Source organism: Heptranchias perlo, chromosome 22 (genome assembly GCF_035084215.1).
Source record: "Heptranchias perlo isolate sHepPer1 chromosome 22, sHepPer1.hap1, whole genome shotgun sequence".
Lineage (NCBI taxonomy): Eukaryota > Metazoa > Chordata > Chondrichthyes > Hexanchiformes > Hexanchidae > Heptranchias > Heptranchias perlo.
The window spans coordinates 39,288,088-39,311,349 of NC_090346.1; the positions used below are offsets into that span (position 1 = coordinate 39,288,088).

General features: G+C 37.4%; 1 protein-coding gene across 1 annotated transcript in view; it reads right to left on the reverse strand.

The window, feature by feature from the left end:
- The window catches only part of clec16a (C-type lectin domain containing 16A), a 261,544-nt gene that overhangs the window by 227,519 nt on the left and 10,763 nt on the right, over positions 1-23,262 (reverse strand). The window contains exons 4-9 of the mRNA XM_068003337.1: positions 21,192-21,340; positions 15,367-15,472; positions 12,326-12,331; positions 10,047-10,170; positions 9,014-9,188; positions 4,486-4,539 (exon numbers count right to left, since the gene is read on the reverse strand). Of these exons, the coding sequence (XP_067859438.1) occupies positions 4,486-4,539; positions 9,014-9,188; positions 10,047-10,170; positions 12,326-12,331; positions 15,367-15,472; positions 21,192-21,340 (614 nt within the window). The remainder of the gene's footprint in view (positions 1-4,485; positions 4,540-9,013; positions 9,189-10,046; positions 10,171-12,325; positions 12,332-15,366; positions 15,473-21,191; positions 21,341-23,262) is intronic.

A 23,262-nucleotide genomic window follows, 5' to 3' on the forward strand; every position in this document is an offset into this window, starting at 1 on the left:
TCAGCCAGAATTGTACTGCTGGCCAACTGAGCATAGCAGTCAGTGGATTTTACGCCCTTCCCAAATGGTGATCTGCAGCAGGGTGCCCATTTCGTGCCCGCAGCTTGCCAGTGGTACTTAAATGTGGTCCAAAGCAAACTTGGCTTAGACCTTGGACCAGCGTGTGGAAGCATCGCTTTACCGACTTTGTGCCCTTTTTGGTTAAACCAGGAGCTGCCCCCTCTTATAATTGTCGATTCCATCCTTAGCCTTTTTTCATATATCAACATTCTTAGCCTCATTAAAGTCTTCGCTAACCTCAAATGGAATTCCAACAGATTATGCCTTGCAGCTTACAAGAAGCTGGGGTTCTTCTTTTGTGCCAAAAACTTATTTTCTCGTCAATAACTTTCACCTCTCTACAAAGATCAAGTCTGTCCAAGGTTTGCATTCTGCTTTCATATCTTGGAAGGCTCCTCAAGGGTCTCAAACTTCCAGAGAGGATGCAAAGAAACATTTGCCATCCCTCTCTCACCTCTAATTTCCATCAATCTCTCTCTTGCAATCTTTCATATCTTTCTCTAATTTACTGATACTACTGTGGCCAGTGCTGCTCCGAACTTTCTACTCTTGTTCCTTCCATCATACATACCCTTCCCACAGTGTTGCAATAAATACTCACTTTAAAGTCTCCTCCTCCAACTCATTCTTTCCCAAGAATGCAAAAATCATGGAACTTCTTACCTTCCTCACTCTTCCCTTCCTCCTGCAATTCCTATATTTTTAAAACCCAAGGTTTCCATCACCTAATCACCACTTCCTATCTGACCCAATGCATAATATTCTGACATTGTGTTGCCGGAAGGGAACATTGCCCACCGAGAGCACTTATTGTGAACTTGAGTACATGCTGCACGTGATTTTCCAACCACTAATTTAAAATTGTTGTAAAGTCATGCGCAGCACATGTCCAAATTTCTAATGTGTGCACCAACACATCCAAATTTCTCATATGTGCTGCAGACGGATAAGACGCCCCACCAGTAGTGTAAACTTGTCCTGCACTCTAGCCATTGCCTCTTCAACGTGCCTTCTCAATAAAAAAAACTGCGCAAATATATTTTAAGACAACAAAATTTCAGAACCGTAATTAAAATTATTTTGATGTCCATTCCATCATTTGCAGTCAATTCACTAGAGGGCAAACAATAGAAATTTAATCTCAGATTATAGCAAAACAAAGAGATAGAAATGGACCACCATCTACAAATAGCTCTTCCCCCATCAGTAGTAGTATTTGTTAAAAAATAAAGCTGCACTCAATTATGTTGCCGGACCTTTATGATTGCATATTAAAATCCCTCTGTGGTTAAGCCGCTAAGCTTATCTTTGGACGTCAAAGCAGGCAGCTGCACCGGAGGACAGCGATTAAAAAGTGGAGGAGAGTAAAAATAGGAACCGAGAGATCCCCTTTTTTTCCAAAATAAAGCATTATACGATCACAGGTTCCTGAATGTCATGTATTTGAGAGAATTGCTTGTATTTCCAGTAATATAAAACCTCAGACTTTAATACTTCTGTTTTCAAATATTGGACCTATTCCAAAAAAAAATCATGTTAAAAGTTTCCCCAACTGCTTAGTGGGTTTATGCAATCTGTTACGTGCGACTGATCCAAGCCCCATCTCATGCTGAATCAGTCAATCTCAGTTGGGGAGGAGGATGGGACATTGCAACCAACAAAATTAACATGAACATCCCAGGCTAAGGTGGGATGTGAATTCTGTTTGCTATCCAGTGACCTCTCAGGAAATGCCTCTGGTTAATTGGATGAGGTGCACATGTGATGGTACCTGCTAGCTAATAGCCAGGCTCTCTCATGTATTGGATGAATGGCCTTTTGGGCAAAGAACTAAAACTACTATCACCAAAGCAAGTGTTCAACAAGAATCAACCTCTTTAGGATAAAAATAAATAAATCAACATGTATTATTTCGTCATGTATATTATGCTTGATCTTTCCCGCACTCCCATTTTTTCTTCCCTTTTCAGATCCTCCACATACTCCGTGGCCAAAACTGACTGTAGGGAGCAAGTTCCAGACCTCCGCTGTCCTTAACCAGCTATTAAGAGGTGACAGGAGAATGACGCACCCTACAACTTAACCCTTCAGTGGAGAAAGTGTTTTTCATCACTTAATGCATTCCTTAGCTAAAAGCAGAAGCCAGCATATGATTGCACAATATGGTACGCAAACTGATTTGAAGGGGGAGGAAAGTCTGGTCGCGCACTTTTTGTACAAAAGGTACTACGTCAGGGAAGGGGAAAGCAGGAGCCAGCAACAGTATTAATAGGGAGAATTCCCAGGGTTCTCAGAACAGCTCAAAACATAGGTCAGGCAGAAAGATTGGGGGGGGGGGGGGGCTAGTTTGAAGTCGTGCCCCTTTCATTTCTAATGACCCGACTCTGGGATGCTCAAGGACATTCCCTATCATTGCAATCATTAGAGCAGCCTAGCAGGAAGGGAGACCTTACTCGGATTACAGGGGTAAGAAAATTGACAAATTTTTATAAACATCAAACAAAATTCTTAATTTTCTTCTATAAAATGGAGGAGCACTTTGAATAAAAAAGCACTTCCATGATAGATTCCTTTCCTTTAAGTACACTAAAGTTTAAAACCATAATATTAAATTTACATGGGATGTTACAGTTTAGGGTTTTGCACTAAATTTAATCACAGGTCAATCTACAGTAGGCCATCGCTAAAAAGAGTGGATAATTGTCTTTTACAGACACATCTTGTAATTCTGAATAACTTCTAATAGAAGTCAATGGTACATTTCTTTTATGAAACGAACATAATTGGACTTTCAGAAACTGTGGATGGACACTGGAAAGTTTTCATACATTGACTATTTTGTTGACCCAGAGACAAAGAAACTCTTTTGGAGATACAACTAATCCGAAGGCTATTTTTAAATCATATATGCTATCTATCTAAAATCGCATAAAAAGCTTAATACAGAAATTTCCCTATTTGAGGCAGGATGGAACATAGCTCTCACGACATCTACTCCTGGCTGTTCAATCAGAATCCTGCATAAGAACATAAGAAATAGGAGCAGGAGTAGGTCATATAGCCCTTCGAGCCTGCTCCGCCATTCAATTCGATCATGGCTGATCTTCAATCTCAACTCCACTTTCCTGCCCTATCCCCATATCTCTTGATTCCCTTAGTGTCTTGAATATACTCAATGCCTGAGCATCAACAGCCGTCTGGAGTAGAGAATTCCAAAGATTCACAACCCTCTGAGTGAAGAAATTCCTCCCCATCTCAGTTCTAAATGGCTGACCTCTTATCTTGAGACTATGAACCCTAGTTCCAGAGCCCTCTGCAGCCAGGGGAAACAGCCTCGCAGCATCTACCTTGTCAAGCCCGCTCAGAATTTTATACGTTTCATTGAGATCACCTCTCATTCTTCTAAACTCCGGAGAATATATGCCCATTTTAGTCAATCTCTCCTCACAGGACAACCCTCTCATCCCAGGAACCAATCTAGTGAACCTTCATTGCACCCCCCACCCCCTAAGATAAGTATAACCTTCCTTAGGAAAGGAGACCAAAACTGTACACAGTACTCCAGGTGTGGTCTCACCAGAGCCCAATATAGTTGCAGCAAGACCTCCTTACTCTTTTATTCCAACTCCCTTGCAATAAAGGCTAACATACTATTTGCCTTCCTAATTGCTTGCTGTTCCTGCATGTTAACTTTCTGTGATTCGTGTACGAGGACACCCAAATCTCTCTGAATACCAACATTTCTTCATCTCTCACCTTTTTAAAAAAAGATCTGCTTTTCTATTCTTCCTACCAAAGTGGATAATTTCACATTTCCCCACTTAATACTCCATCTGCCAACTTTTCGCCCAAACAGCCACGATCTTACTGAATGGCAGAGCAGGCTCAAGGGGCTGTATGGCCTACTCCTGTTCCTATTTCTTATGTTGTTATGGGACAAAGTAATAGCTATGAAAGATTGGGTATAAATTAGGATTTAAGCAAATAAGGAATCACAATTCTAATTTTAAATATGGCACTGATTAATTCAAATGAGGAAACATATCTGCACATTATTCTCAATTTGTCAAATCCTGTACTCAACTATAGGTGCAACATTTCTCTTAGGTAGGGGAGGGACAGTAAGGAGAGAGAAATAGAAGGACATCACCAATTATTAAATACAGCTTCCATTATCAAAGTAAGTCATTTTGACAAATTTTAAGTTAACAGGCCAAAGAATTTCTTTTAAACTTTCATCTCTGATGATTATTTGTGTTATAAGTCTTGCATTTTTATTAGTAATATAATATTTAAGTTGATCTTAATGAAGTGTTGACTTTTTAAAAAAATTAACAGGCCACTAAAATTTTAGATTGGTTGACTTAAAAATCTGATTTATAACATGTTCTCAAGTTAAATATTGGCAGGCTGAAATGTGCATACCTGTGAAAGGAGATATAACGACACCTGAGGGCTGATCTTTGGACGATCACCACACTGGAAAAAAAATCAGAACATTTCAAGTTAACACTTTTGTTCCACAGATCATCCATTTATAAAAAGGTGGATTTAAAAAAGCACATTTACTACAAATAGGGACAAATTCTATATCCTAAAAATATATAGTTTTTATTTTGATGTCAGATATGTCCTTTATCTGAAAATGCCTTTTATAAATAACCCTACACTTCAATTCTATTGCCTTCTACCGAAATGGCCTTACTGACAGACAGTCCAATCATTTCCCATTTACTACAGACTAAATGTGATGATGAATAGCTGCAGTATATGTACATTATTTCTGTGGTATTGCACAGTTTTATCGGGATCCTGCAAAGAGGGGCCACTTATATATTAGTCAATCAGCCTAGTCCCTTTGTTTTGATGAAGAGTCTAAAACAAACATTAACTCATCTCTTCTGACTGATCTGCTGAGTGTTTCCAGCATTCTCTGTTTTAGTTTCAGATTTCCAGCATCTGTAGTTTTTTGCTTTTTCCTTCAGTAATCACAATAGGCAGATTGCATTGAACACTTTTCAGCTCACAATATGGAAATATCTTGTAATATCCTTACCCATAAGCAACAGGTCCAAGGACTACAACACACAGTGCAATTAAATTTGATTCATACAGGTATTTACTCCAGCTTCCACTTTATAAACTGATGATATTCTGAAATGAAAACCTGCCACTTGCAGTTTGCTTCACAGGTATGAAGATTCAGGATGAAAAAGCTGAGCTGAATAGCTGTCCATTCAATCCTTTTTCTGACTCACAGTAAGAAAATATTAACTGGCCTAGCTTGGCACATACTTGGCACCAAACTGTAACTATTATTTTGTAGCCATTGCCTTAGCACACTACATTACACCCTTTCTATTTTTTAAAGAAAGGATTGCTAAATGCATATTTTATTTTTTTTGTATTTTTCTACATTTTCTCAATTCTCATTGTTGTTATTTTCTATTTCAGTTCTCTCTCCCTTTCCAGTGGTTCATTTTGTTCTCCGTCTTTGTTCTTTCTCTAATGTGAATAGTCTCCAGTTTCTTCTTTCTTACTGACTTTCACTTTTGTTTTCGTCAATCTTTACCGTCTCACTTTCAAGGTCCTTTTTTTTAAAAATTGCCTGCTTGGAACATGAAAATACAACTGGAGAACAATGCACCTGCACAATAACGCAACATTCCTGAATATGGTTAAACAATGCCATATCCTTGAGCATTTAATGTAAAAATATTTTACCATCTTTCCCTTAATTTGTCAAACAAATGTCTTGATTTTGGATAGGAGCAGTTAACTCTGCAGCATTTTTGAGACTGAGAGTTAGAACACTTTTAAAAAAAAACTTAGCCTCAATTTATACAGCCTCTCTCCAATCCTGCTGCTGGTTATTATCAGTAGAGTTGGGGGGGGGGGGGGGGGGGAGGAGAAAGAGAAGAGGGGAAAGGGCTCCTGGGAGCTGTGGATAAATAAGGAGACTTAATGAAAAATGGCACTGCAGATTAGCAGACCAGCCACTGTCTGGCAAATATATATCCATCTGTACAATATCTTAAAAATCTCACAAATGCACACTGTCCCTGGCAACTTTTTCCATTATAAATTTCTATGTGCACATTTATAATTGAAGCTACCTACATAAACTTGTCAACCTGTAATTACACTGTCCCACTACTAAAGACGCAGCAATGCCACCACTGGGAGGATGGTGTTATTTTGCATGATAAAGAAAGACAGACTTGCATTTATATAGCGCCTTTCACAGCCTAATGACATTGCAAAGCACGTTACAGCCAATTAAGTTCTTTTTGAAGCGTAGTCACTGTGCAATGTAGGAAACGCAGCAGCCAATTTGCACAGAAAGATCCCACAAACAGCAATGTAATAATGACCAGATAATCTGTTTTTAGGTACTGGTTGAGGGGCAAATATTGGCCAGGACATTGGGGAGATCCCAAAGATCTTCGAAATAGTGCCATAGGATCTTTTGCGTCCACCTGAGGGGGCAGACAGGGCCTCGGTTTGATGTCTCATCCGAAAGATGGCACCTCAGACAGTGCAGCACTCCCTCAGTACTGCACTGGAGTGTCAGCCTAGATTGTGTGTTCAGGCCTCTAGAGTGGGGCTTGAACCCATGACCTTCTGACTCAAACGAGAGTGCTACCAATGAGCCATGGCTGATAAGTTTACATAGGCAGCTTGCATAAATGTGGATGTTGGAATTTATAATGGACAAATAAAAGTAAGAACAGAATGTATGATTTTTGAAAAAACGGGACTGAATTACACCAGCATGCTCTGGTTCAATTATCCTCTGCCCTCTAATCCCACTTCACCTGAATACTACACTTGGTCTTCACTTTTCGTATGCAATGTCACGGGAGACTGACTAGTTTAACTTAAAAAACTCTCCGAGAGAGCTCTCTCAGTGCATATTGCACCATCTGGTATACTGCTAAACCGTACAGACTAGGAAAATCCTAGGCTTAATCCTTAGTCTATGTAATTAGCTGATCTCATCAGAGGCAACAGTGAGTACACAATTGATAATTGTAAACAATTTTACAACACCAAGTTATAGTCCAGCAATTTTATTTTAAATTCACAAGCTTTCGGAGATTTTCTCCTTCCTCAGGCAAATGTTGATATCAGTGCCCTGGAGGATGCCGGGGGTGGGGGGGGGGGGGTGGAATTAGCAAGGGCTCTGGTTCCTATTCACTATCCAATGACTGTTTGATCAGTGTTTGTGTGAACATCAGGTTGACAGGATTGGGCTCAATTCTCAAGATCTCCCCCAACAGTCAAATAGCCTGCTAAAACTAATTATCTGGGCATAAATTAAAATTAGATACAAGGGTGAAATACTGGAGATTGATGGAAAAGGGAGCAAATCGGGGGGAAAGCTAATTTAGAAAACAGTGATTTCCCCTGCACCTAAGGATTCCTTTCGAAGAACATTTTTTTTTAAATATAACTTTACGGCCTTGTACCAATTTTAAAACTATCAGGCCAACTCAGACTAACAGTGCATGCATACACCATCTTGAAAAGGACTGCATTCTCTTTCAATGACAATGGAATCAAAACTGAAAAACTTTGAGATTTGGTTTCTCCGGTTCCTTAAATTATATCCTTTCTAGCTCAAACTCCAAATGACATCTGCAAACAAAAATCATTTGACAGAATACAGGAAAGTTGTAACAAGTAAAGCGATGGGCAACACTAGGCTTTTTCTATTGCAATAGCATCCTGGAAATATATTAATCGGGAACTTTTAAAATATTTATTATTCCTTCCATCAATCCTTGCAAAATATAGGAAACACAGAGAAGCTCAAAGCTTTACTTAAACGCTTCTTCTTTGATTGTACAATATGATACAACACTGCAATAAGATGCTGCTCACCACTACAAGCCAAGTGTGTGGCAAGCCCAATCATGCACCAGTGCATATTCCACAATCAAGAATACAGCAAAAAACAGAAAAGCAATTCAGTAAATTTTCTCACTAAAATGCATTATATATACACTTGGTACACCACAGTTGCTTGCACAGATGTACAGGATTGAAGTTCCCACTCTAAGTATACATAGAGCCAAATATATATACACATACTTTGCACGTTGTGCATTCACCTGTCACACTTTTCTATATGCAAATTCTGTGTCTCACTTACAAAACAGTAACTCAAAAAACAGAAAGCCAATCATTTGCAGTCTAAAGAGAAACTTCCCCCAGCATCAAAAAATGTGTTATGGACCCAGGAGTGAGATTGTCTAAAGTCTCTAAATCACCTCAAGAGTTACACTTTAAAAAAAAGTTTAAAAGAAAGCACTCTGACCACTAATTGACCAGAGCATTACAAGCAATCATGGAAATAATTTCAAGAATGCAGAGTAATGACAACTCCTAGCCTTAAAAGGACACCCTCCTGCATTGTGCATTTACCCATCAGCTGCACTTTAGCAGCAGAATATATTGTGCATTATATGATATAATGGTCCTATCCTTATAAAGCAGCACATCCTCTGTCTTAGTGAGCAGCACGCTGAAGAGCTGCTAATATATTTAAAGTTGCTCATAGCACACTCAATTTGAATGTATCTGGTACATGACACAGCTAAAATGGCAGCACCTGGACCACAAAATGCCCATTTATTGACAAAATGCTGTTGGTCTACCAACCAATACTGAGAAACATCTTTTATTTCATATCAGGTTAATATGAGTCTATATATCTGTTGCATTAGATGTGCTTTACAAGGCTATTTTGGAAAGGCACGCAATAATTTTTTTATAGCCAGAGCTTTTTTTCAAAAAAAATTTAACTGTCACAGAAGAAATTAAGAAATATGTAATAGAATAGAGATCATGGAATATCCAGATATTTTTTTTTAAAACATCCTATATTCTAGAAGGTTATGCCATGCTGCTTTATTATAATGCACAATAAAATATAAAGTCCCTTTACCTGTTCTTGAGTCACCAATGAATAAACGTACAATGGCAGGAAAAGTCTGTTTAATAGATGGTCCGTTAGTACATCATTCAGGAATTCACAGTTAATGATCAGGATATCATTCAGGTAATGCAGGTGATCCAAATGTTCTGCTACCAGGTCACTCAGTTTGCCTCTATTTCTATGCCTGTCATAAAAAGAATTAAAAATGACTAAGAGCAATACTCATAAATTACAGCATCTAACCTTAACATTATGGAAAGACAAAGAAAACATTTCTTCTTGTTCTAATAAACCAGGCAAACTTGTTAATGCTTGTGGAATTTAATTTTATATGCAGGTGCTTGAATCCCTGAAACATGTAATAATGGAAGAAAGGAATAGTTAGATCACTTTGCATTTACTAATGTATTTTTCATAGATAAATCTGATACAGTATAAGCATGGGTTCAGAGTGATCAGGTGTACAGCAAGGAGCGCCGAAGAATCATCGGGAAATTGAAAGGATTCAACAGGAGCAAAAAAGTGAGCTTTAAAAAAAGGCATGATATTCAAATGGGAGATCTGCAGAAAGTATAGGAAAGGGTATTCAACAATGTTTTATTTCAACTTTAAGAGATGAACAGTTAAAAACAAAAAATCCTATTTTAATAGCTCTTTTGTTGATATTCAGTACCCGTCATTCAAATCCATTAAAAATTTAGAGAAGAATACTAACTCTAAAACTTATCAAAGTCAGCAACATGTTTTAACTTTAAGAAGTGCTGCTCATTAATGGCTACCAATGAATTTGAATCTCAGTTTATTTTGAACATACAGTACATTAACAACAGCTCATGTGGGCCCTATCATTGGCTTGAACAAAATTGGTGCTGATATGAAAATGCCTACTGATGGCTCGAGTGCAGATTATACATTAGGCAACTGAAGTTCTTACAAAACAATGTGCTACACATACAAAATGTATTAACTGAGTCCTTCACGATACAGAGAGCAAAACACACAAGAATTTTTGCCAAGCATCACAAAACATTTTGAAACTTACTCTTCGTCGGTTTGCACACAGTTGTCCAACTCAATCACGTGGCTTCCAATGAACCAAACCAAATTGGAGAAATAGGGAACTGCTGTTTTGTCCCTGATATAGTGCAACATAAGCTGGTTATCCACTGCCCACAAAAAAAAAGCAAAACAGTTTCTGGTTACAGAAAGCAAAACAAACTCTACATCTCAGTACCATGGTCTAGGGCATCAAACTATAATATTATTTCTGAGATAACTGCGGTCATTATTTAACTTTGAAGGCATAATTTTACGATCTCAAGCTCTCAATATGCTTTAAGTTCAGTCTCTATTATTTTCAATCTAATTGGCGCTGTTCAAACTTGTTTGCTGAAATGGCAGTTGAGTTTTTAAAACAATCAGACATATTCTGTAGTTCACAAAACTCATGGGACATTTCTTTTGAATTCTTTGGTTGTTTATCAAGTTTAATTTACCATGTACACACATGCACCATCATGTATGTTTGTGATTGGCTGAATTTTTTTAGTACATTTATCATTTGATATGACAATTGATTTGGCAATTGGTATTGGTTGAATTATTAGATATTTACTTCAATGCTAGAATTATCAATTCATGACAGAGATTGATAATACATGGGAATTGATATCACACTGATGAATAATTTATGATCAAGAATTAAAAGTTATTTACTTCCACCAATGCAAATGAAATTTTAAAATATATTTCAGAGTTTTGGAAAAACTAGTTAATATTACAACAAAATACACAGACTGCACATACATTAAAAACCTTTATTTATGCATGAAATTTTCTTGATAAGTTCTAATCTTGAAAAGTAGCTACAGAACTCCCTCGATGGTCTGGTGAATAAAAACACTCACTAAGATTTCACCAACCCATACAGACCACAAGATTCTATTCTCTGTCTTTGCTGGGTTAGCTGATATTAGCCATAGCAACAGTTGGCTACAACTGCACTAACACCCAGGGGACGGAAATAAAAGATCTGCCGGTGTTCCCATTCATGTGAATAGGAGTACCAAGAAGAATTAGCAAAGTACCAGAAGGCTATCAGCCCCTCTGTCTTCAGGATGAAAGGGGTGCTGGCTTCAAATATTAAAGCTATTTTGATTGATTTTTAATTCTAGGCAACTTTGGGCTCAAACTATTCAAAAACAGTACACAATTAATTTGGACAATTTTATCTAGAATTAAACAGCAAAGCCAGCAACAAAATACAACTGTATATTTTAAAACGCAGAACAAAAACTTTTAATCGAGTAAGAGTTGCACATATATAAATTTGGTGAAAGGGAATTTTGCTCTAAAACAAACCAACCAGTCATTATTTTAAAAAACTTATAGCTTTATTCAGGTCTTATATTCTATGTATTATCATTTGAATAGTTATTCATAAATATACCAGCCTTAATAGCTCATATGCTAAGTTTTCCATATGCAGCACCTGGTAGTTGTATGTTCAGACAATAACAAATGGCTTAGAAAAAATTCTGAAAGTTCCTGTATTTTGTTTGAAAAAGGTGTTTGTCTGCACATGTTTAATGGGCCGAAAAGGCACACAGTTTTACAAAGTAACCTAACATCCACTGAGGTGCAAAAAAAGATGTGTTTTTGAAAGACTAAAATCAAGATCACTCAACTTAAAAAGCCAAGAATGCTTTATAGTGAAACTGGTCATCATGACCATTAGTGTCATTCTACATAATTATCAGCAAGATTTAAAGCTGCATTGGGTGAAGGGAGAATTATCTACAGACTTGTATGCAGCCATGTAATATTCATTTGATGTTATCTTGAAAAATAACTAGGGAAGATCTATAAAAGGTACCCATATTTCCACCTATCAAATTAGGCAAATGCAGAAACCACTTCTGATTCTGAAATGCACTTTTCCCTCTTCTCTCCAAACATGAAATGTTTAAACATACACAGGGCTTCATTTCTACAGTGACATTCAGGAAGTGTTCAGTGACCACATTTCACAACTGTGTTTTTTTTTAAATAAAGATTGCTTTGTTTGTGTCTGATAAGAGTACTTGTACTTCAGCCTCAAAGGAACAAGTGATAGACCAGTTTTACTGTAATGCAAGTAATCTTTAGGTATAATTACCCCGTAATCTTCAGGTATAATTACCCCGTAATCTTCAGAACACAAAGTTAAAAGATAATATAGCTGATGCATAGTACAACAAACATATTACAAGAAGCCGTGCTTATTTATAGTAAGTATTGATAACAAAAAAAGTTATAAGATTAAAAGGTTAATCAACTTACATGACACTGAAATATGGTACATTGGGATCATCATTGAAGAAAGGGCAAAAAAATGAACAGTTAATAAGACAAGAACTTGGAGAGCATGGCATCCTCCAGGAGACAAATAGCCTGCTAAAATAGGAAGCACACAGAACTAAAAGGCATAGCAGGTTAGCAGTAGTTACACTGTTACAGATCAGCAAAAATGCCACAGAAAAAGCGGTCATGTCAAGACTGCCTTTAAAAAGGACCCATCAACCAACCCAGTGTATGCTCTTTGTGAAACGAATAATATTTGTAGTTATTCCAATGCACAAAAGCGCTCTATAATTTTTGTGAGGGTAAGAGAAAGAAAAGAAACAAATTTTTTTGGTGTTGTGCTTATTAAAATGGGTGACATTAGTGCTGGTGAATAGAAAAACTTTCTAGCTTTTGTATCTAGTGCCATTCATTTCCAGGTCAAGTTTAGCACAGATTTGATGGCATGTAGGGCTCCCTCTAGATGTCTTAATTGCAACCCCAATCTGCACCTGTGAGGCATTTTCAAATACTTATAACTACCATCATACTGGCTTCTCTGAATGAGATTGCTAATTATTACCCAATTCAGAGCAGTTTTGCGCTCTGAAGTCAGATTCACTACACACAGTTGAAAATGGCAACATTTGTATCCCATCAGTCTGGACTGGATTTAAACTAGATACATGTGCCACTCACTCCCTTGGATTCGTAGCAAAGGAAGTGCAATAAGATTGACAGCGTGCCATACACTATACCTGTGCAGGTATAAAAAATGCTGCCTCCCTGTCAGAGACATATTACAACATTGGAAGATATTCTTTGTTCAGTTGTTAGCTGCTTTGCATGTTAAATGTTTCTCAAAAAACTGATAATTACTTTGAAGTGATCATAATGTGGTAATGGCATGCACAACTTGAAGTATTAAGTGTCGGAAAGTTAAATACTATTTTGCAAGCAAATAAACCCTGCAATAAACTTGTCTAACAGTTTAATCGTAAAAGTTGAAAATACAAATGAAAGGTTTCTTTTCCAATAAACACCTTTCCATAAATCCACACTTAAAAACATATTTTAAATACACTACACCATGTAGAACATATTTTTCTGGGATAACAAAATAGGACTTACAGCTGGTTGCTTGGTGACATAACTAATGGGCTGGAATTTGCTCTAAAAATAACGGCGAGCCTATCAGGGCTTATTGTTATTTCAGTGCAAATTGGACAACAACTTCTGGAGACTGCACATGCGCAGTTAAACGCCCTGTTGCTCCAGAAGCTTCGCGGGAAGGAGATCGCGCCGACTGACTCACCACTGAAACAACTGCAAGTGTGAAGTTTCTCTACTGCCCTGATGGAAACGAAGTAATCTTGCCAGAAAAAGGTAAGTCAAGTTTTTTTTATACAAGTCTGAGCAAACTTTTAATGACTGCCATACAACCTCTCTAGCACTGAAAATTTACAAGTGTAGAATCTCATTCCTTCATATTTTAATTGTTGTTGGACATTTAAAAAACATTTTTTTTTTTACTTTTTCTTTCTGTCTTTTATCTCTGTCATTTAATTCAATATTTCTTACCCTCTCTTTTTATTTTGTTTGCTGTAACTGATTTGACGTTGAATTTACTATTCTAACTTACACTTCCTGGTTCCATGGTTGCGTGTCTGCATGCTTCAATCTGATTGGTTAAGGGGATACACAGCAGATTGCCCCGTTCGCAGAGGTCCCAGATACCTGGGAGAGTGCACCGTGCTGGATCGTAGGCCCGCTAAGAGGAACTTGCAGTGCAAAAGCCCATGATAAGTCTATGGGCGAGTCCAAGTCTAAACTCTCGCCCATCGGAGCAGCGGGCACTGTTCGTTGGCACTCAGAGCAAAATCCGGTCCAATATGTTTGGCCGCAGGTTCCTTATGAGCAGGTTCTCCAATTCAGGAAATACTAGATCAACACTGAGTGAAGAAAAACTACTTCCTCATCTAGGTGGGGGGGAAATAATTGGAGAACACAACATATGCTGTATGATGCGACACATTTGATTAATTATTCTTTAAAATTTGGGTTTCACTGATTTGGAACAGTGCCATTCTGTTAAAGGATTGAAGACATACTTAAAGCATGTTCTCAAATAGGATCTAATTATTGCTCTGAAGATAAATCAAATAATTTAAAATTGCAACCACTTCTGCAGCACAGCGATTAAGCAGGTTTACACCTAGTACCATGGAACAAAATTTCCAGCACACATCAATGAAACCAGGCTATACTGCAGACAATAATGGAGTTTAATAAAAGAAGATATTGACTTAAAAGCAGGCAAGAGAACTATGGGTGAAATTTTTATTTAACACCAACTAAAAAAAAATATTTTGTTATGGTCTTTTCAAAAGACTGCTATGGACAGCTTCCTTTACATTTGACAAACTGCACATGCACTACATTTCTTAAAACAATTCTAAATATATTGTATATTACATTTGCTTCTCAGCATGCAATCTAGCCACAGTAGAAAATTGAAGACAAAAACCCTCACCGTAGTAGTTTCTGGGCATGAATTTGAAATTTAAGCTGTCTGTAAGTATACATGCAAGATTTATACTAGGGTAAGCATATACAAAGATTTGTAGCACAGAGAAAATTACTTTTCTTGGGGGCGATAGAGGGAAGAGTGAAAAGTAAAACTGTAAGAAGGGCTGCCTAATTTTTTAGTACTTAGAGAGAATTTTTTTTTAAAGCATTTTAAACTGCAATCAGAGAAAAGCAGAGGGGATAAAAGTTTTGATTTTAAAATTGTATAATCAATTTTATTTGTAAATAAAACATTCTATAATTCTTAAGTAGCAAGTCAGTTAGACTACTAGCAGGACCCAATTTAAAAACTTAAAATATTTTGAAGCAAACATCTTGACTATTGCTAAAACCATATAGCAAAACACAAAACACATGCCAGCTTGTTATAAGATGCCTTCTATCAGAGCCTTGCGAGCATTCACTAATGGCATTAATATGTAATAGGCATAATCATACAGTGCTATACTCACCTTTATACACATTAAGGGTGATTGTCCTGACAGCAATTCTGACCATGCTCTCTGGGTGGTTGAAAAATTTAATGGCCTCCGTGTACAGGGCAAAATCATTAGTGTGCTGGAATTATGGGAGACAATAAGAGTTGAGCTAGTAAGCAAACTAGGCACTAGTTAACTCTAAAAAGTAATTTTCTGTAGGTCAGATCAAATTAGTTACAAGGATTAAATATTTCTATTACTTTATTTAGTTTTCAAGTTTTGTAATGCCCTTTTCAACTGCTAAGAATGTGGGGCACAATGGCACAGCATGATTGAGCTCTAACACCATGCTCCACTTGCAATAGTTGTAGGTTTGTACCCCTAATTCCCAATCGCAACTAGTATCCTCCAGAGGGGTTAATTGTAGGTCAAGCATTTCCCCAAAGTAAGAAGGGGAAAAATAACAGAGTCAAACAGCCAAAGCCAATCTCAGACACCTCTTAGCAATAGGCTACAGTGCAGCATTAACACAGATCTGGAAATATATCCTTGAAGGTGATTAGTATTGGGAGACCACAGTTCGGGGAGAAAAATAAATTGTTAAAGCTCAGATCTACAAACAAAGATAAGCTTTGAGAAATAAAAAACAGAAAATGCTGGAGAAGCTCAGCAAGTCAGCAGGCATCTGTGGAGAAAGAAACAAGAGTTAACATTTCAGGTCGAAGACCTTTCATCAGAACTGGACGATATTAAAAGAGTTAAAGTTTTTAAGCAAGTACAGAGCCAGGGAAAGGCTCTCTGTACTTGCTTAAAAAACTCTTAACATCTTCCAGTTCTGATGAAACGTTGACTCTGATTCTTTCTCCACAGAAGCTGCCTGACTTGCTGAGCTTCTCCAGCATTTTCTGTTTTTAATTTCAGATTTCCAGCATCCGCAGTATTTTGCTTAAGCTGAGAAAGGTTGCTAAAATAAGCAAATCACAAGGAGGAAATATCTTCAGAATGGTGGTTAGTGGCAGCTCGAAAGGCAAGTTTCCTAGAACAGGACATATTTGTAGATCAACATTATAATAAAGATAACTCAATTTAAAAAAGAATCTTCTACCTAATAATCTGCAAGAAATTTAGCCAAGATGGACAAGTAAAGACAAAATACCCGCTACAGTAGTTTCTAGGTGTTGATTTAAAATTTAAGCTAGCCATAAGTGTAAGATTTATGCTAGGTTTAATATACATGAAGTGCAGCCATAACACTGTTGTAGAGAAATTCAACATGAAACACTGTCGAGGGGAGTTCCATCATTTCTTGCTTCCAGCTGGGCAAGACAACATCACCCTTGTGAACAGCCTGTGTTCTTCTGCTTTGACAACAACTTTGGACAATATTTTGATGTAAATAAAACTGACATTTAAGTTGGCAGAATATCACACACACACACCTTCATTCATTATGCTAACTAGTCCATTAGGGAAATATCAGAGGGGAAAAAGAAAGTAAAGGAACAGAAGTTTCCAGTCCTGAAATTATGGCATCTCAGGAGTAAAACTAATAATATTTTCATTTAATTTAAAATGGACGAATGTCTTCTTTCAGAACCAAAATTCAGTGGAAAGCTATGGTGTACTTCTGCGGAACATAAGCACACTGGTGCATCCCACCCAAGATGCTTCACAAGAAGGGGGTTGCATGGACATTTCTTCATGCGATGGAACAAGCTCGAGTTCTCCACACCATAGCTGTTGACATTCGAACAGATAACTAAAAAGGACGATGTTGGCAAGCTCCCATTTTTAAACAGGGTTATTATTTAACAAACTGGAAGGTAATCATCTCCAAATATTATGCTTACAAATTAACTTCAAAATGTGCCTACTGTAATTTGATTTATAATGCAATGGGAGACTACACTTGTATGGCTGTCAAAACAACTGGATCACAAGTGGCATCACTTCAATGTGGTTAACGTAGTAAATTACAATGAATTACAAATGCAGTGGGTACAGCATCTGTGACCCATGAAAAATTAGTAATTTGTTTTGAACATGTGGCTGAAAAGATATTAAATGTGACATTTTTCCTGATATTAAAAAAGACTTTAAAAATGGCTCATGTGCCAATCCTTTAGCAATTCATATTTTAATTACAAAAAATCCCTTCAATTCACACTTCTACAAGATTTTTTTAAAATTTTAAATCTCAACTGATCAATTGTCATATGTGCCATACTTCCTGGGGGAAGTCTCTAAAGTAATTTTTAATAAACTAAAATTCTTTTTCATTTTCTTTTATTATATTATATAGTGGATGTTTTTTGAAATGTGCTATGCAGGTGGGTTGCTGGTCACTCTGACCTCCAAGTCAATACCCAACAGAGCAACAAAATGTCTTATAGTGCAAAGATTATGATGGTTGGGCCATCTGTGCTGAATTCAGAAGATAACAGAATGGGTTCCAGATAGAAAAAGATCAAGTGGGAGGTCAAGATTGAGCTGGCAAGACCTGAATAGACTGACAGAGAGCAGACAGTTGTGGGGTGCTAACAAAGATGATCATAATGGTGAGATCATTTAGTATCAATGGCCAGTCTAATTATGACAGCTGACTGAATTTGTAGTATTGTGATACTACAGATGACCCTTTTTATAGCACAGTGCCAACATGGGATGCAACACTGTGATGGAACTTAAATTTGCACCTGCAGTGCTCCACACAGCTGAGCTTCCAATATTAGCAACATCACTGTGGAGAACTGCTAAGTAAATGCAAAATGTTTCCCTGCAGGAAACGCAGAAATTGAAGGACAAGCCAACCAGGGGCCATTCTCTTGTTTTTCTGGTCACTAGGTTTAGATTGGCATTTCCAGAGATCAGGAAACACATCACCTACCGGAAAAAACAATACCGCATATGCTGGAAATCTGAAAATAAAAAGCAGAAAAAGCTGGAACTACTCCTTGGCAGGTCAGGTAGCATTCGCAGAAAAACAGAAATCAATCTTTCAGGTCTTAGCCCCATCCTCAGGACTCGTATATGTCTTTTATTTCTGTATCTCGCATATGACTTTTATTTCTCTCATTACGCATCCTTTCTTCGCCCGTGTGTGTGTAGTTTTCCTTCTCCCTTTTTAAAGATTTATCTGTAGTATCTTCCAGTCCTGAAACGTTGACTTCTCTTTTTCCACACAGCCTGACCTGCTGAGTATTTCCAGCTTTTTCTTTTTTAATTAAGAAATCACCTATTCTCTGTCATAAATAGTGCATGATGCAAGGAGAAAGAAGAAAATAAGAGCCTTTACAAAACACAAGAAATAATTTTGGAAAGTGGAGCCCAACTTTGTTATGGCTCCATAGGTAAATATGCAACATTTGTGGCACTGAGCAACAGAGACCAAGATACCAGGTCCCATCCTTGGTCCATACTGGGATAACTGATCTTAGCCAGGGCAGTGGTTATGGCACTTTTTACAGCTTCCATGTCATCGGGCTGAAGGAGTTAAAAAACTACAGTTCCAGCTCCTGACTGGTAATTATTAACATCCTGCTGGAAAATGCATGTGTATGAAGGTTGGATGAGGGTTTGCTTTGATCGAAATGCAATGAATGAATAGCCCATCAAGACAACTAGTCTTGGTTCACAAGTGAAAAATAGTTGCTCGGGTGAGGTACCAGGGAGCCACAGTCATTGTGGAACCATAACCCAGCGTGAATCACTGCCTTCAGCAGAGAATGGGAGTCACAGAAGAAAATTGGTGGTTGGGAAGAAAGCAGAGACCATGGCTGTGGGTGGTTATATTTTTTTAAAAATATAACTTCTCACACATTGACTCAATACACTCCATATAGGATGAGAGAAATATGTTTGAGTCTTACTGCTCACCACGTATACATCATATATGCTACACCTCGCACTCTTGCTATAAAGCACTTTATCTGAATGCTTGTCTCAGTTATAATGGCGCTGGACCTAGGCTTCTGGCTTTAACATGTTATATTTATCGGACAGCAAATATATTTCCCATCACATTTCAACGTTCAAATGCTACAGGACAGAACACTAGTATATCAATATACTATGCCATAGAACACATGGGAACTGGGTGTGAACTTCTCTCACGATGAGGTAGGAGTGAGCAGAAGAGGTTGGGTACCAAACAGAGGTTTAAACGATTCCCAGAGGAAAGGGTGGGAAAAAATAAAAACATTTCAAGGATTCACCCTAGCTTTTCTCACAAATTTTCTGCTCAAATAAAACACTGTTACAGTTTGGGGATGAGGGTAGTTGGGATCGTGGGAGGGGGAGGAAAGGACGAGGGTGCTGCAAAGTCAAAAAGCACTTGAAAATTGTTTGGTTGAAAGAACTATGTTGTGTAAGAGGATGAAATTAATTTTACGACAAAAACCCACTTGTTGATCATTCATCTGATTAGCACCATACACATTTGGAGACTAACAGCAAATGTTAGTTACATTTTCCTTTCAACAGTTCTAGGGTGACCTCTGCTGGACAGGATAATTTACTTCATACCAAACAAATCAGCCTTCACACAGTAAATACATAGGCAATCATTATTTAATCATTCCTTGTGCTGAGAATAGAAATTAGTTTCTTTTTAATAATTACTAATTTCTGCTGTCTATATATTTTCCATATTAAGCATTTCTATTGATGAAAATTGACTGGCATATTAGCAGCTATAAAAATGATGATGTGGAGATGCCGGTGATGGACTGGGGTTGACAATTGTAAACAATTTTACAACACCAAGTTATAGTCCAGCAATTTTATTTTAAATTCACAAGCTTTCGGAGGCTTCCTCCTTCCTCCTTCCAACAACGTTCACCTGAGGAAGGAGGAAGCCTCCGAAAGCTTGTGAATTTAAAATAAAATTGCTGGACTATAACTTGGTGTTGTAAAATTGTTTACAATTATAAAAATGATGCGTGAGGTTTGGACAGGGTGGGAGTAGGCAATTCTTAGGACACTCCCAATACCTAGCCAAGTGGGCAACAGAGCAGTAAGACATAGCTTCTCACCCACAATTTCTAACACAGGGAGTTCCTCATCTCAGAAATGCCAGGAGGAAATAACCAAGCAGAGCTGGTCACTTCTCTGCAGGTAAGAGGGAAAATACTTCTTTAGTTAGAGCATGGGTCATCTCAAACCACGGTTCTACTGGCTAAATAAACAGGAGTATTGGCAGATTCCTTGTATGCCCATCCCATTAGTCAAGGGAGGGAGATGTGTGATAAAGGTAAAGAGAAAGGTTTATTTTTAAACTTCACTATTATTACCTTTCAAATGCTAACTAAAATGGCTAGAACCTCATGTTTCAGGAATTCCATAATCGTCAATTATTTCACAAAGTTATATAATTGATAATTATCATTACAATTCTTCAAAATATGATCCTTTTCACCATATCTTTATTAAGTGGGAGTATATCATACGGGTATTGCTTATTTGACATCACTTAACAACAGTGTTACAACTGAAGTAAAATAAAGCTCAACATTAGCCCCGTGTATCAAAAAATCTTACTATAAATGCAGCTATTAGCAAGACTTGGGTAATAGCATATATGTAAAACATATTAAAGTTAAAATACTATAAAGAATTAATATTCTGGGTGAAACAGAACTTTCTGATGCAACGCTAAATAAACGCAACCCTAAGGAACAAAGTTTTATGATGGTTTACAATGTTTCCGGCATGCAATGTTTAAGTCCAATACAAAAATCAGGTTTCAAAACAAAAAGTTACATCCACATTTGTTTGAAGTCGCTCTCAATTTCCATGTATGCTTACAAAAGGGTAAAATCACAATTTTTTAAAATAAAAATTCAATTTTTGGCTCTTACCTCATTGTAGAAAAAATGCACCGTATGATTGTTGAGTTTAAGGGAAAGAGTTTTCAAGAAGGATATGTAATACGCCATGATTTCCTCATCAGAGAAGTCAAACTTGTGCACAATGATAGAGTTTACATGGTTATTAGACAGCAGATAATCTGTAAGAGAATGACAATACTGTAAAATTTAGGGAAACTTGATTTATCAGTCAATGGAAACTCTGAGGATAGGAATATCTGCACAAGCGACCAGCATGCCGTGTAACAGCATTCCAAAAAAAAAGTTATACTTAAGACAGAAAGAAAAAACTATTTTAGGCTCACTATACCACTTCCATTAATAAGACTTGAACATAAACAAATGATTGCCTTAAACTCTGATATATACATCACACCTTTGAGTTTTTCCTCTTAATGCAGGGATATGGCAGAAGGTGTCAATAAAACAGGAATACCACTTGTCTGCAAAATTTATATTAGCCTTTTTTGCTCTCAATTTTTAAAAATTTTAGTAAGTTTAAATTAACAAGGCTGTTTAAATTTGGTCTCTTCCTTCCCCCCCCCCCCCCCCCCCACCTCCCAACAAAAGAAGTTGTTTAAGGACAATAGATTTTGGTAATAACGTCACAAATTTTATTTCCATAGAAAGGGACATGGAAAATGGAATTGAAAGTTATCAAAGTAGGTAAAGTAGAAAACACAATGCTGCTGTGAAATACCAAAACTCAGACATGCGCATGTCAAACTACACAACACAGTAGATTGACCACGTCATTCAAAATTAGTTTGTATTCAGCACACAACAGCCTACCTGCATCATCCTTTCACAAAAAGTACCATCTATACTTTACCGGCATAAGAATTAATTTTCCAAAAGCAATTTTAAAATAAGGTAGGGCACTATTGTACAGTACTATCAACAACCTCATTTCTAAATATTCCTCTCTTTCCCAGATCTAAACACTCCATTCTCAGCCAAGAAGGCTCTGCTCCCTACCAATGCCATTCTGTACGCACCCAGCAGGAAGTATATCACAACAAACTAGAGTAACTCTGCCCAGATTTTTCCTTCCTGTGGAATATTGCCAGATTCCAGTCAACTCTTCCACAGGATAGCATGGAGTACAACTCCCTCAACAGTCTGGGATGTACTCCATTTCATGTAGAGAATAACCAATAAAAGCTGTTCAGATTACTTCTGCCAAGGGGGATCCACCGCACAGTCTGTACAGCATCTCAGCTGTGAGTGGAATCAGTCTGTAAGACAGCAAATACTCAAGAGGGAGAAAATTAAAATATACACAGATGGCCCATGACTGTCACCTTTAGGGTCCAATCATTCCAATCTTCACTGTTCACAGCATAAAATAAAACAGATACAGGCGTTCACAGAATTGCCTTGCAACATGATTATTTCCACGTTCTAAAATTACTTTCCAGCATAATCTACAGGAATGTAATATCACTGGTAATATTACAGGTCAGTACTAATTTCTCCTCTACGCCAGGGGTGTTGTGGAAATTACATGCAGTGAAGTGTGAAATAAATGCAATTTCTGGGGACATGGCTATCACACTGTTCTGCAACTGTACTCCTGTGGAGAAAAATTAGAGAAGCTGAATCACTGCTTTGGTTCCAGGCAGAGCTGAGGTGTGCAGGATATAAAGGTTTGGTGCAGAATGCTAGCGCTGGAATACGAAACATACTTCAAATGAGATAGCTTCTTCTACAGTAGTTTAAAATGTCAAAACATACATTTAATAGAAGAACAGTAGAGTAAAGCAATTGTTTGGTGCTATCATAGTCTACCATATGCTAAATACAGTAAGTGGGGTGCACATTTCATGGAAAACTTAAAGTACTTGTTACTCCTGAAAGTGCCAATGTGATAAGGCTCTTCAATGTTAGACGTGATGTGGAGATGCCGGTGATGGACTGAGGTTGACAATTGTAAACAATTTTACAACACCAAGTTATAGTCCAACAATTTTATTTTAAAATCCACAAGCTTTCGGAGGCTTCCTCCATCCTCAGGTGAATGTGGAAACACCTGAGGAAGGAGGAAGCCTCCAAAAGCTTG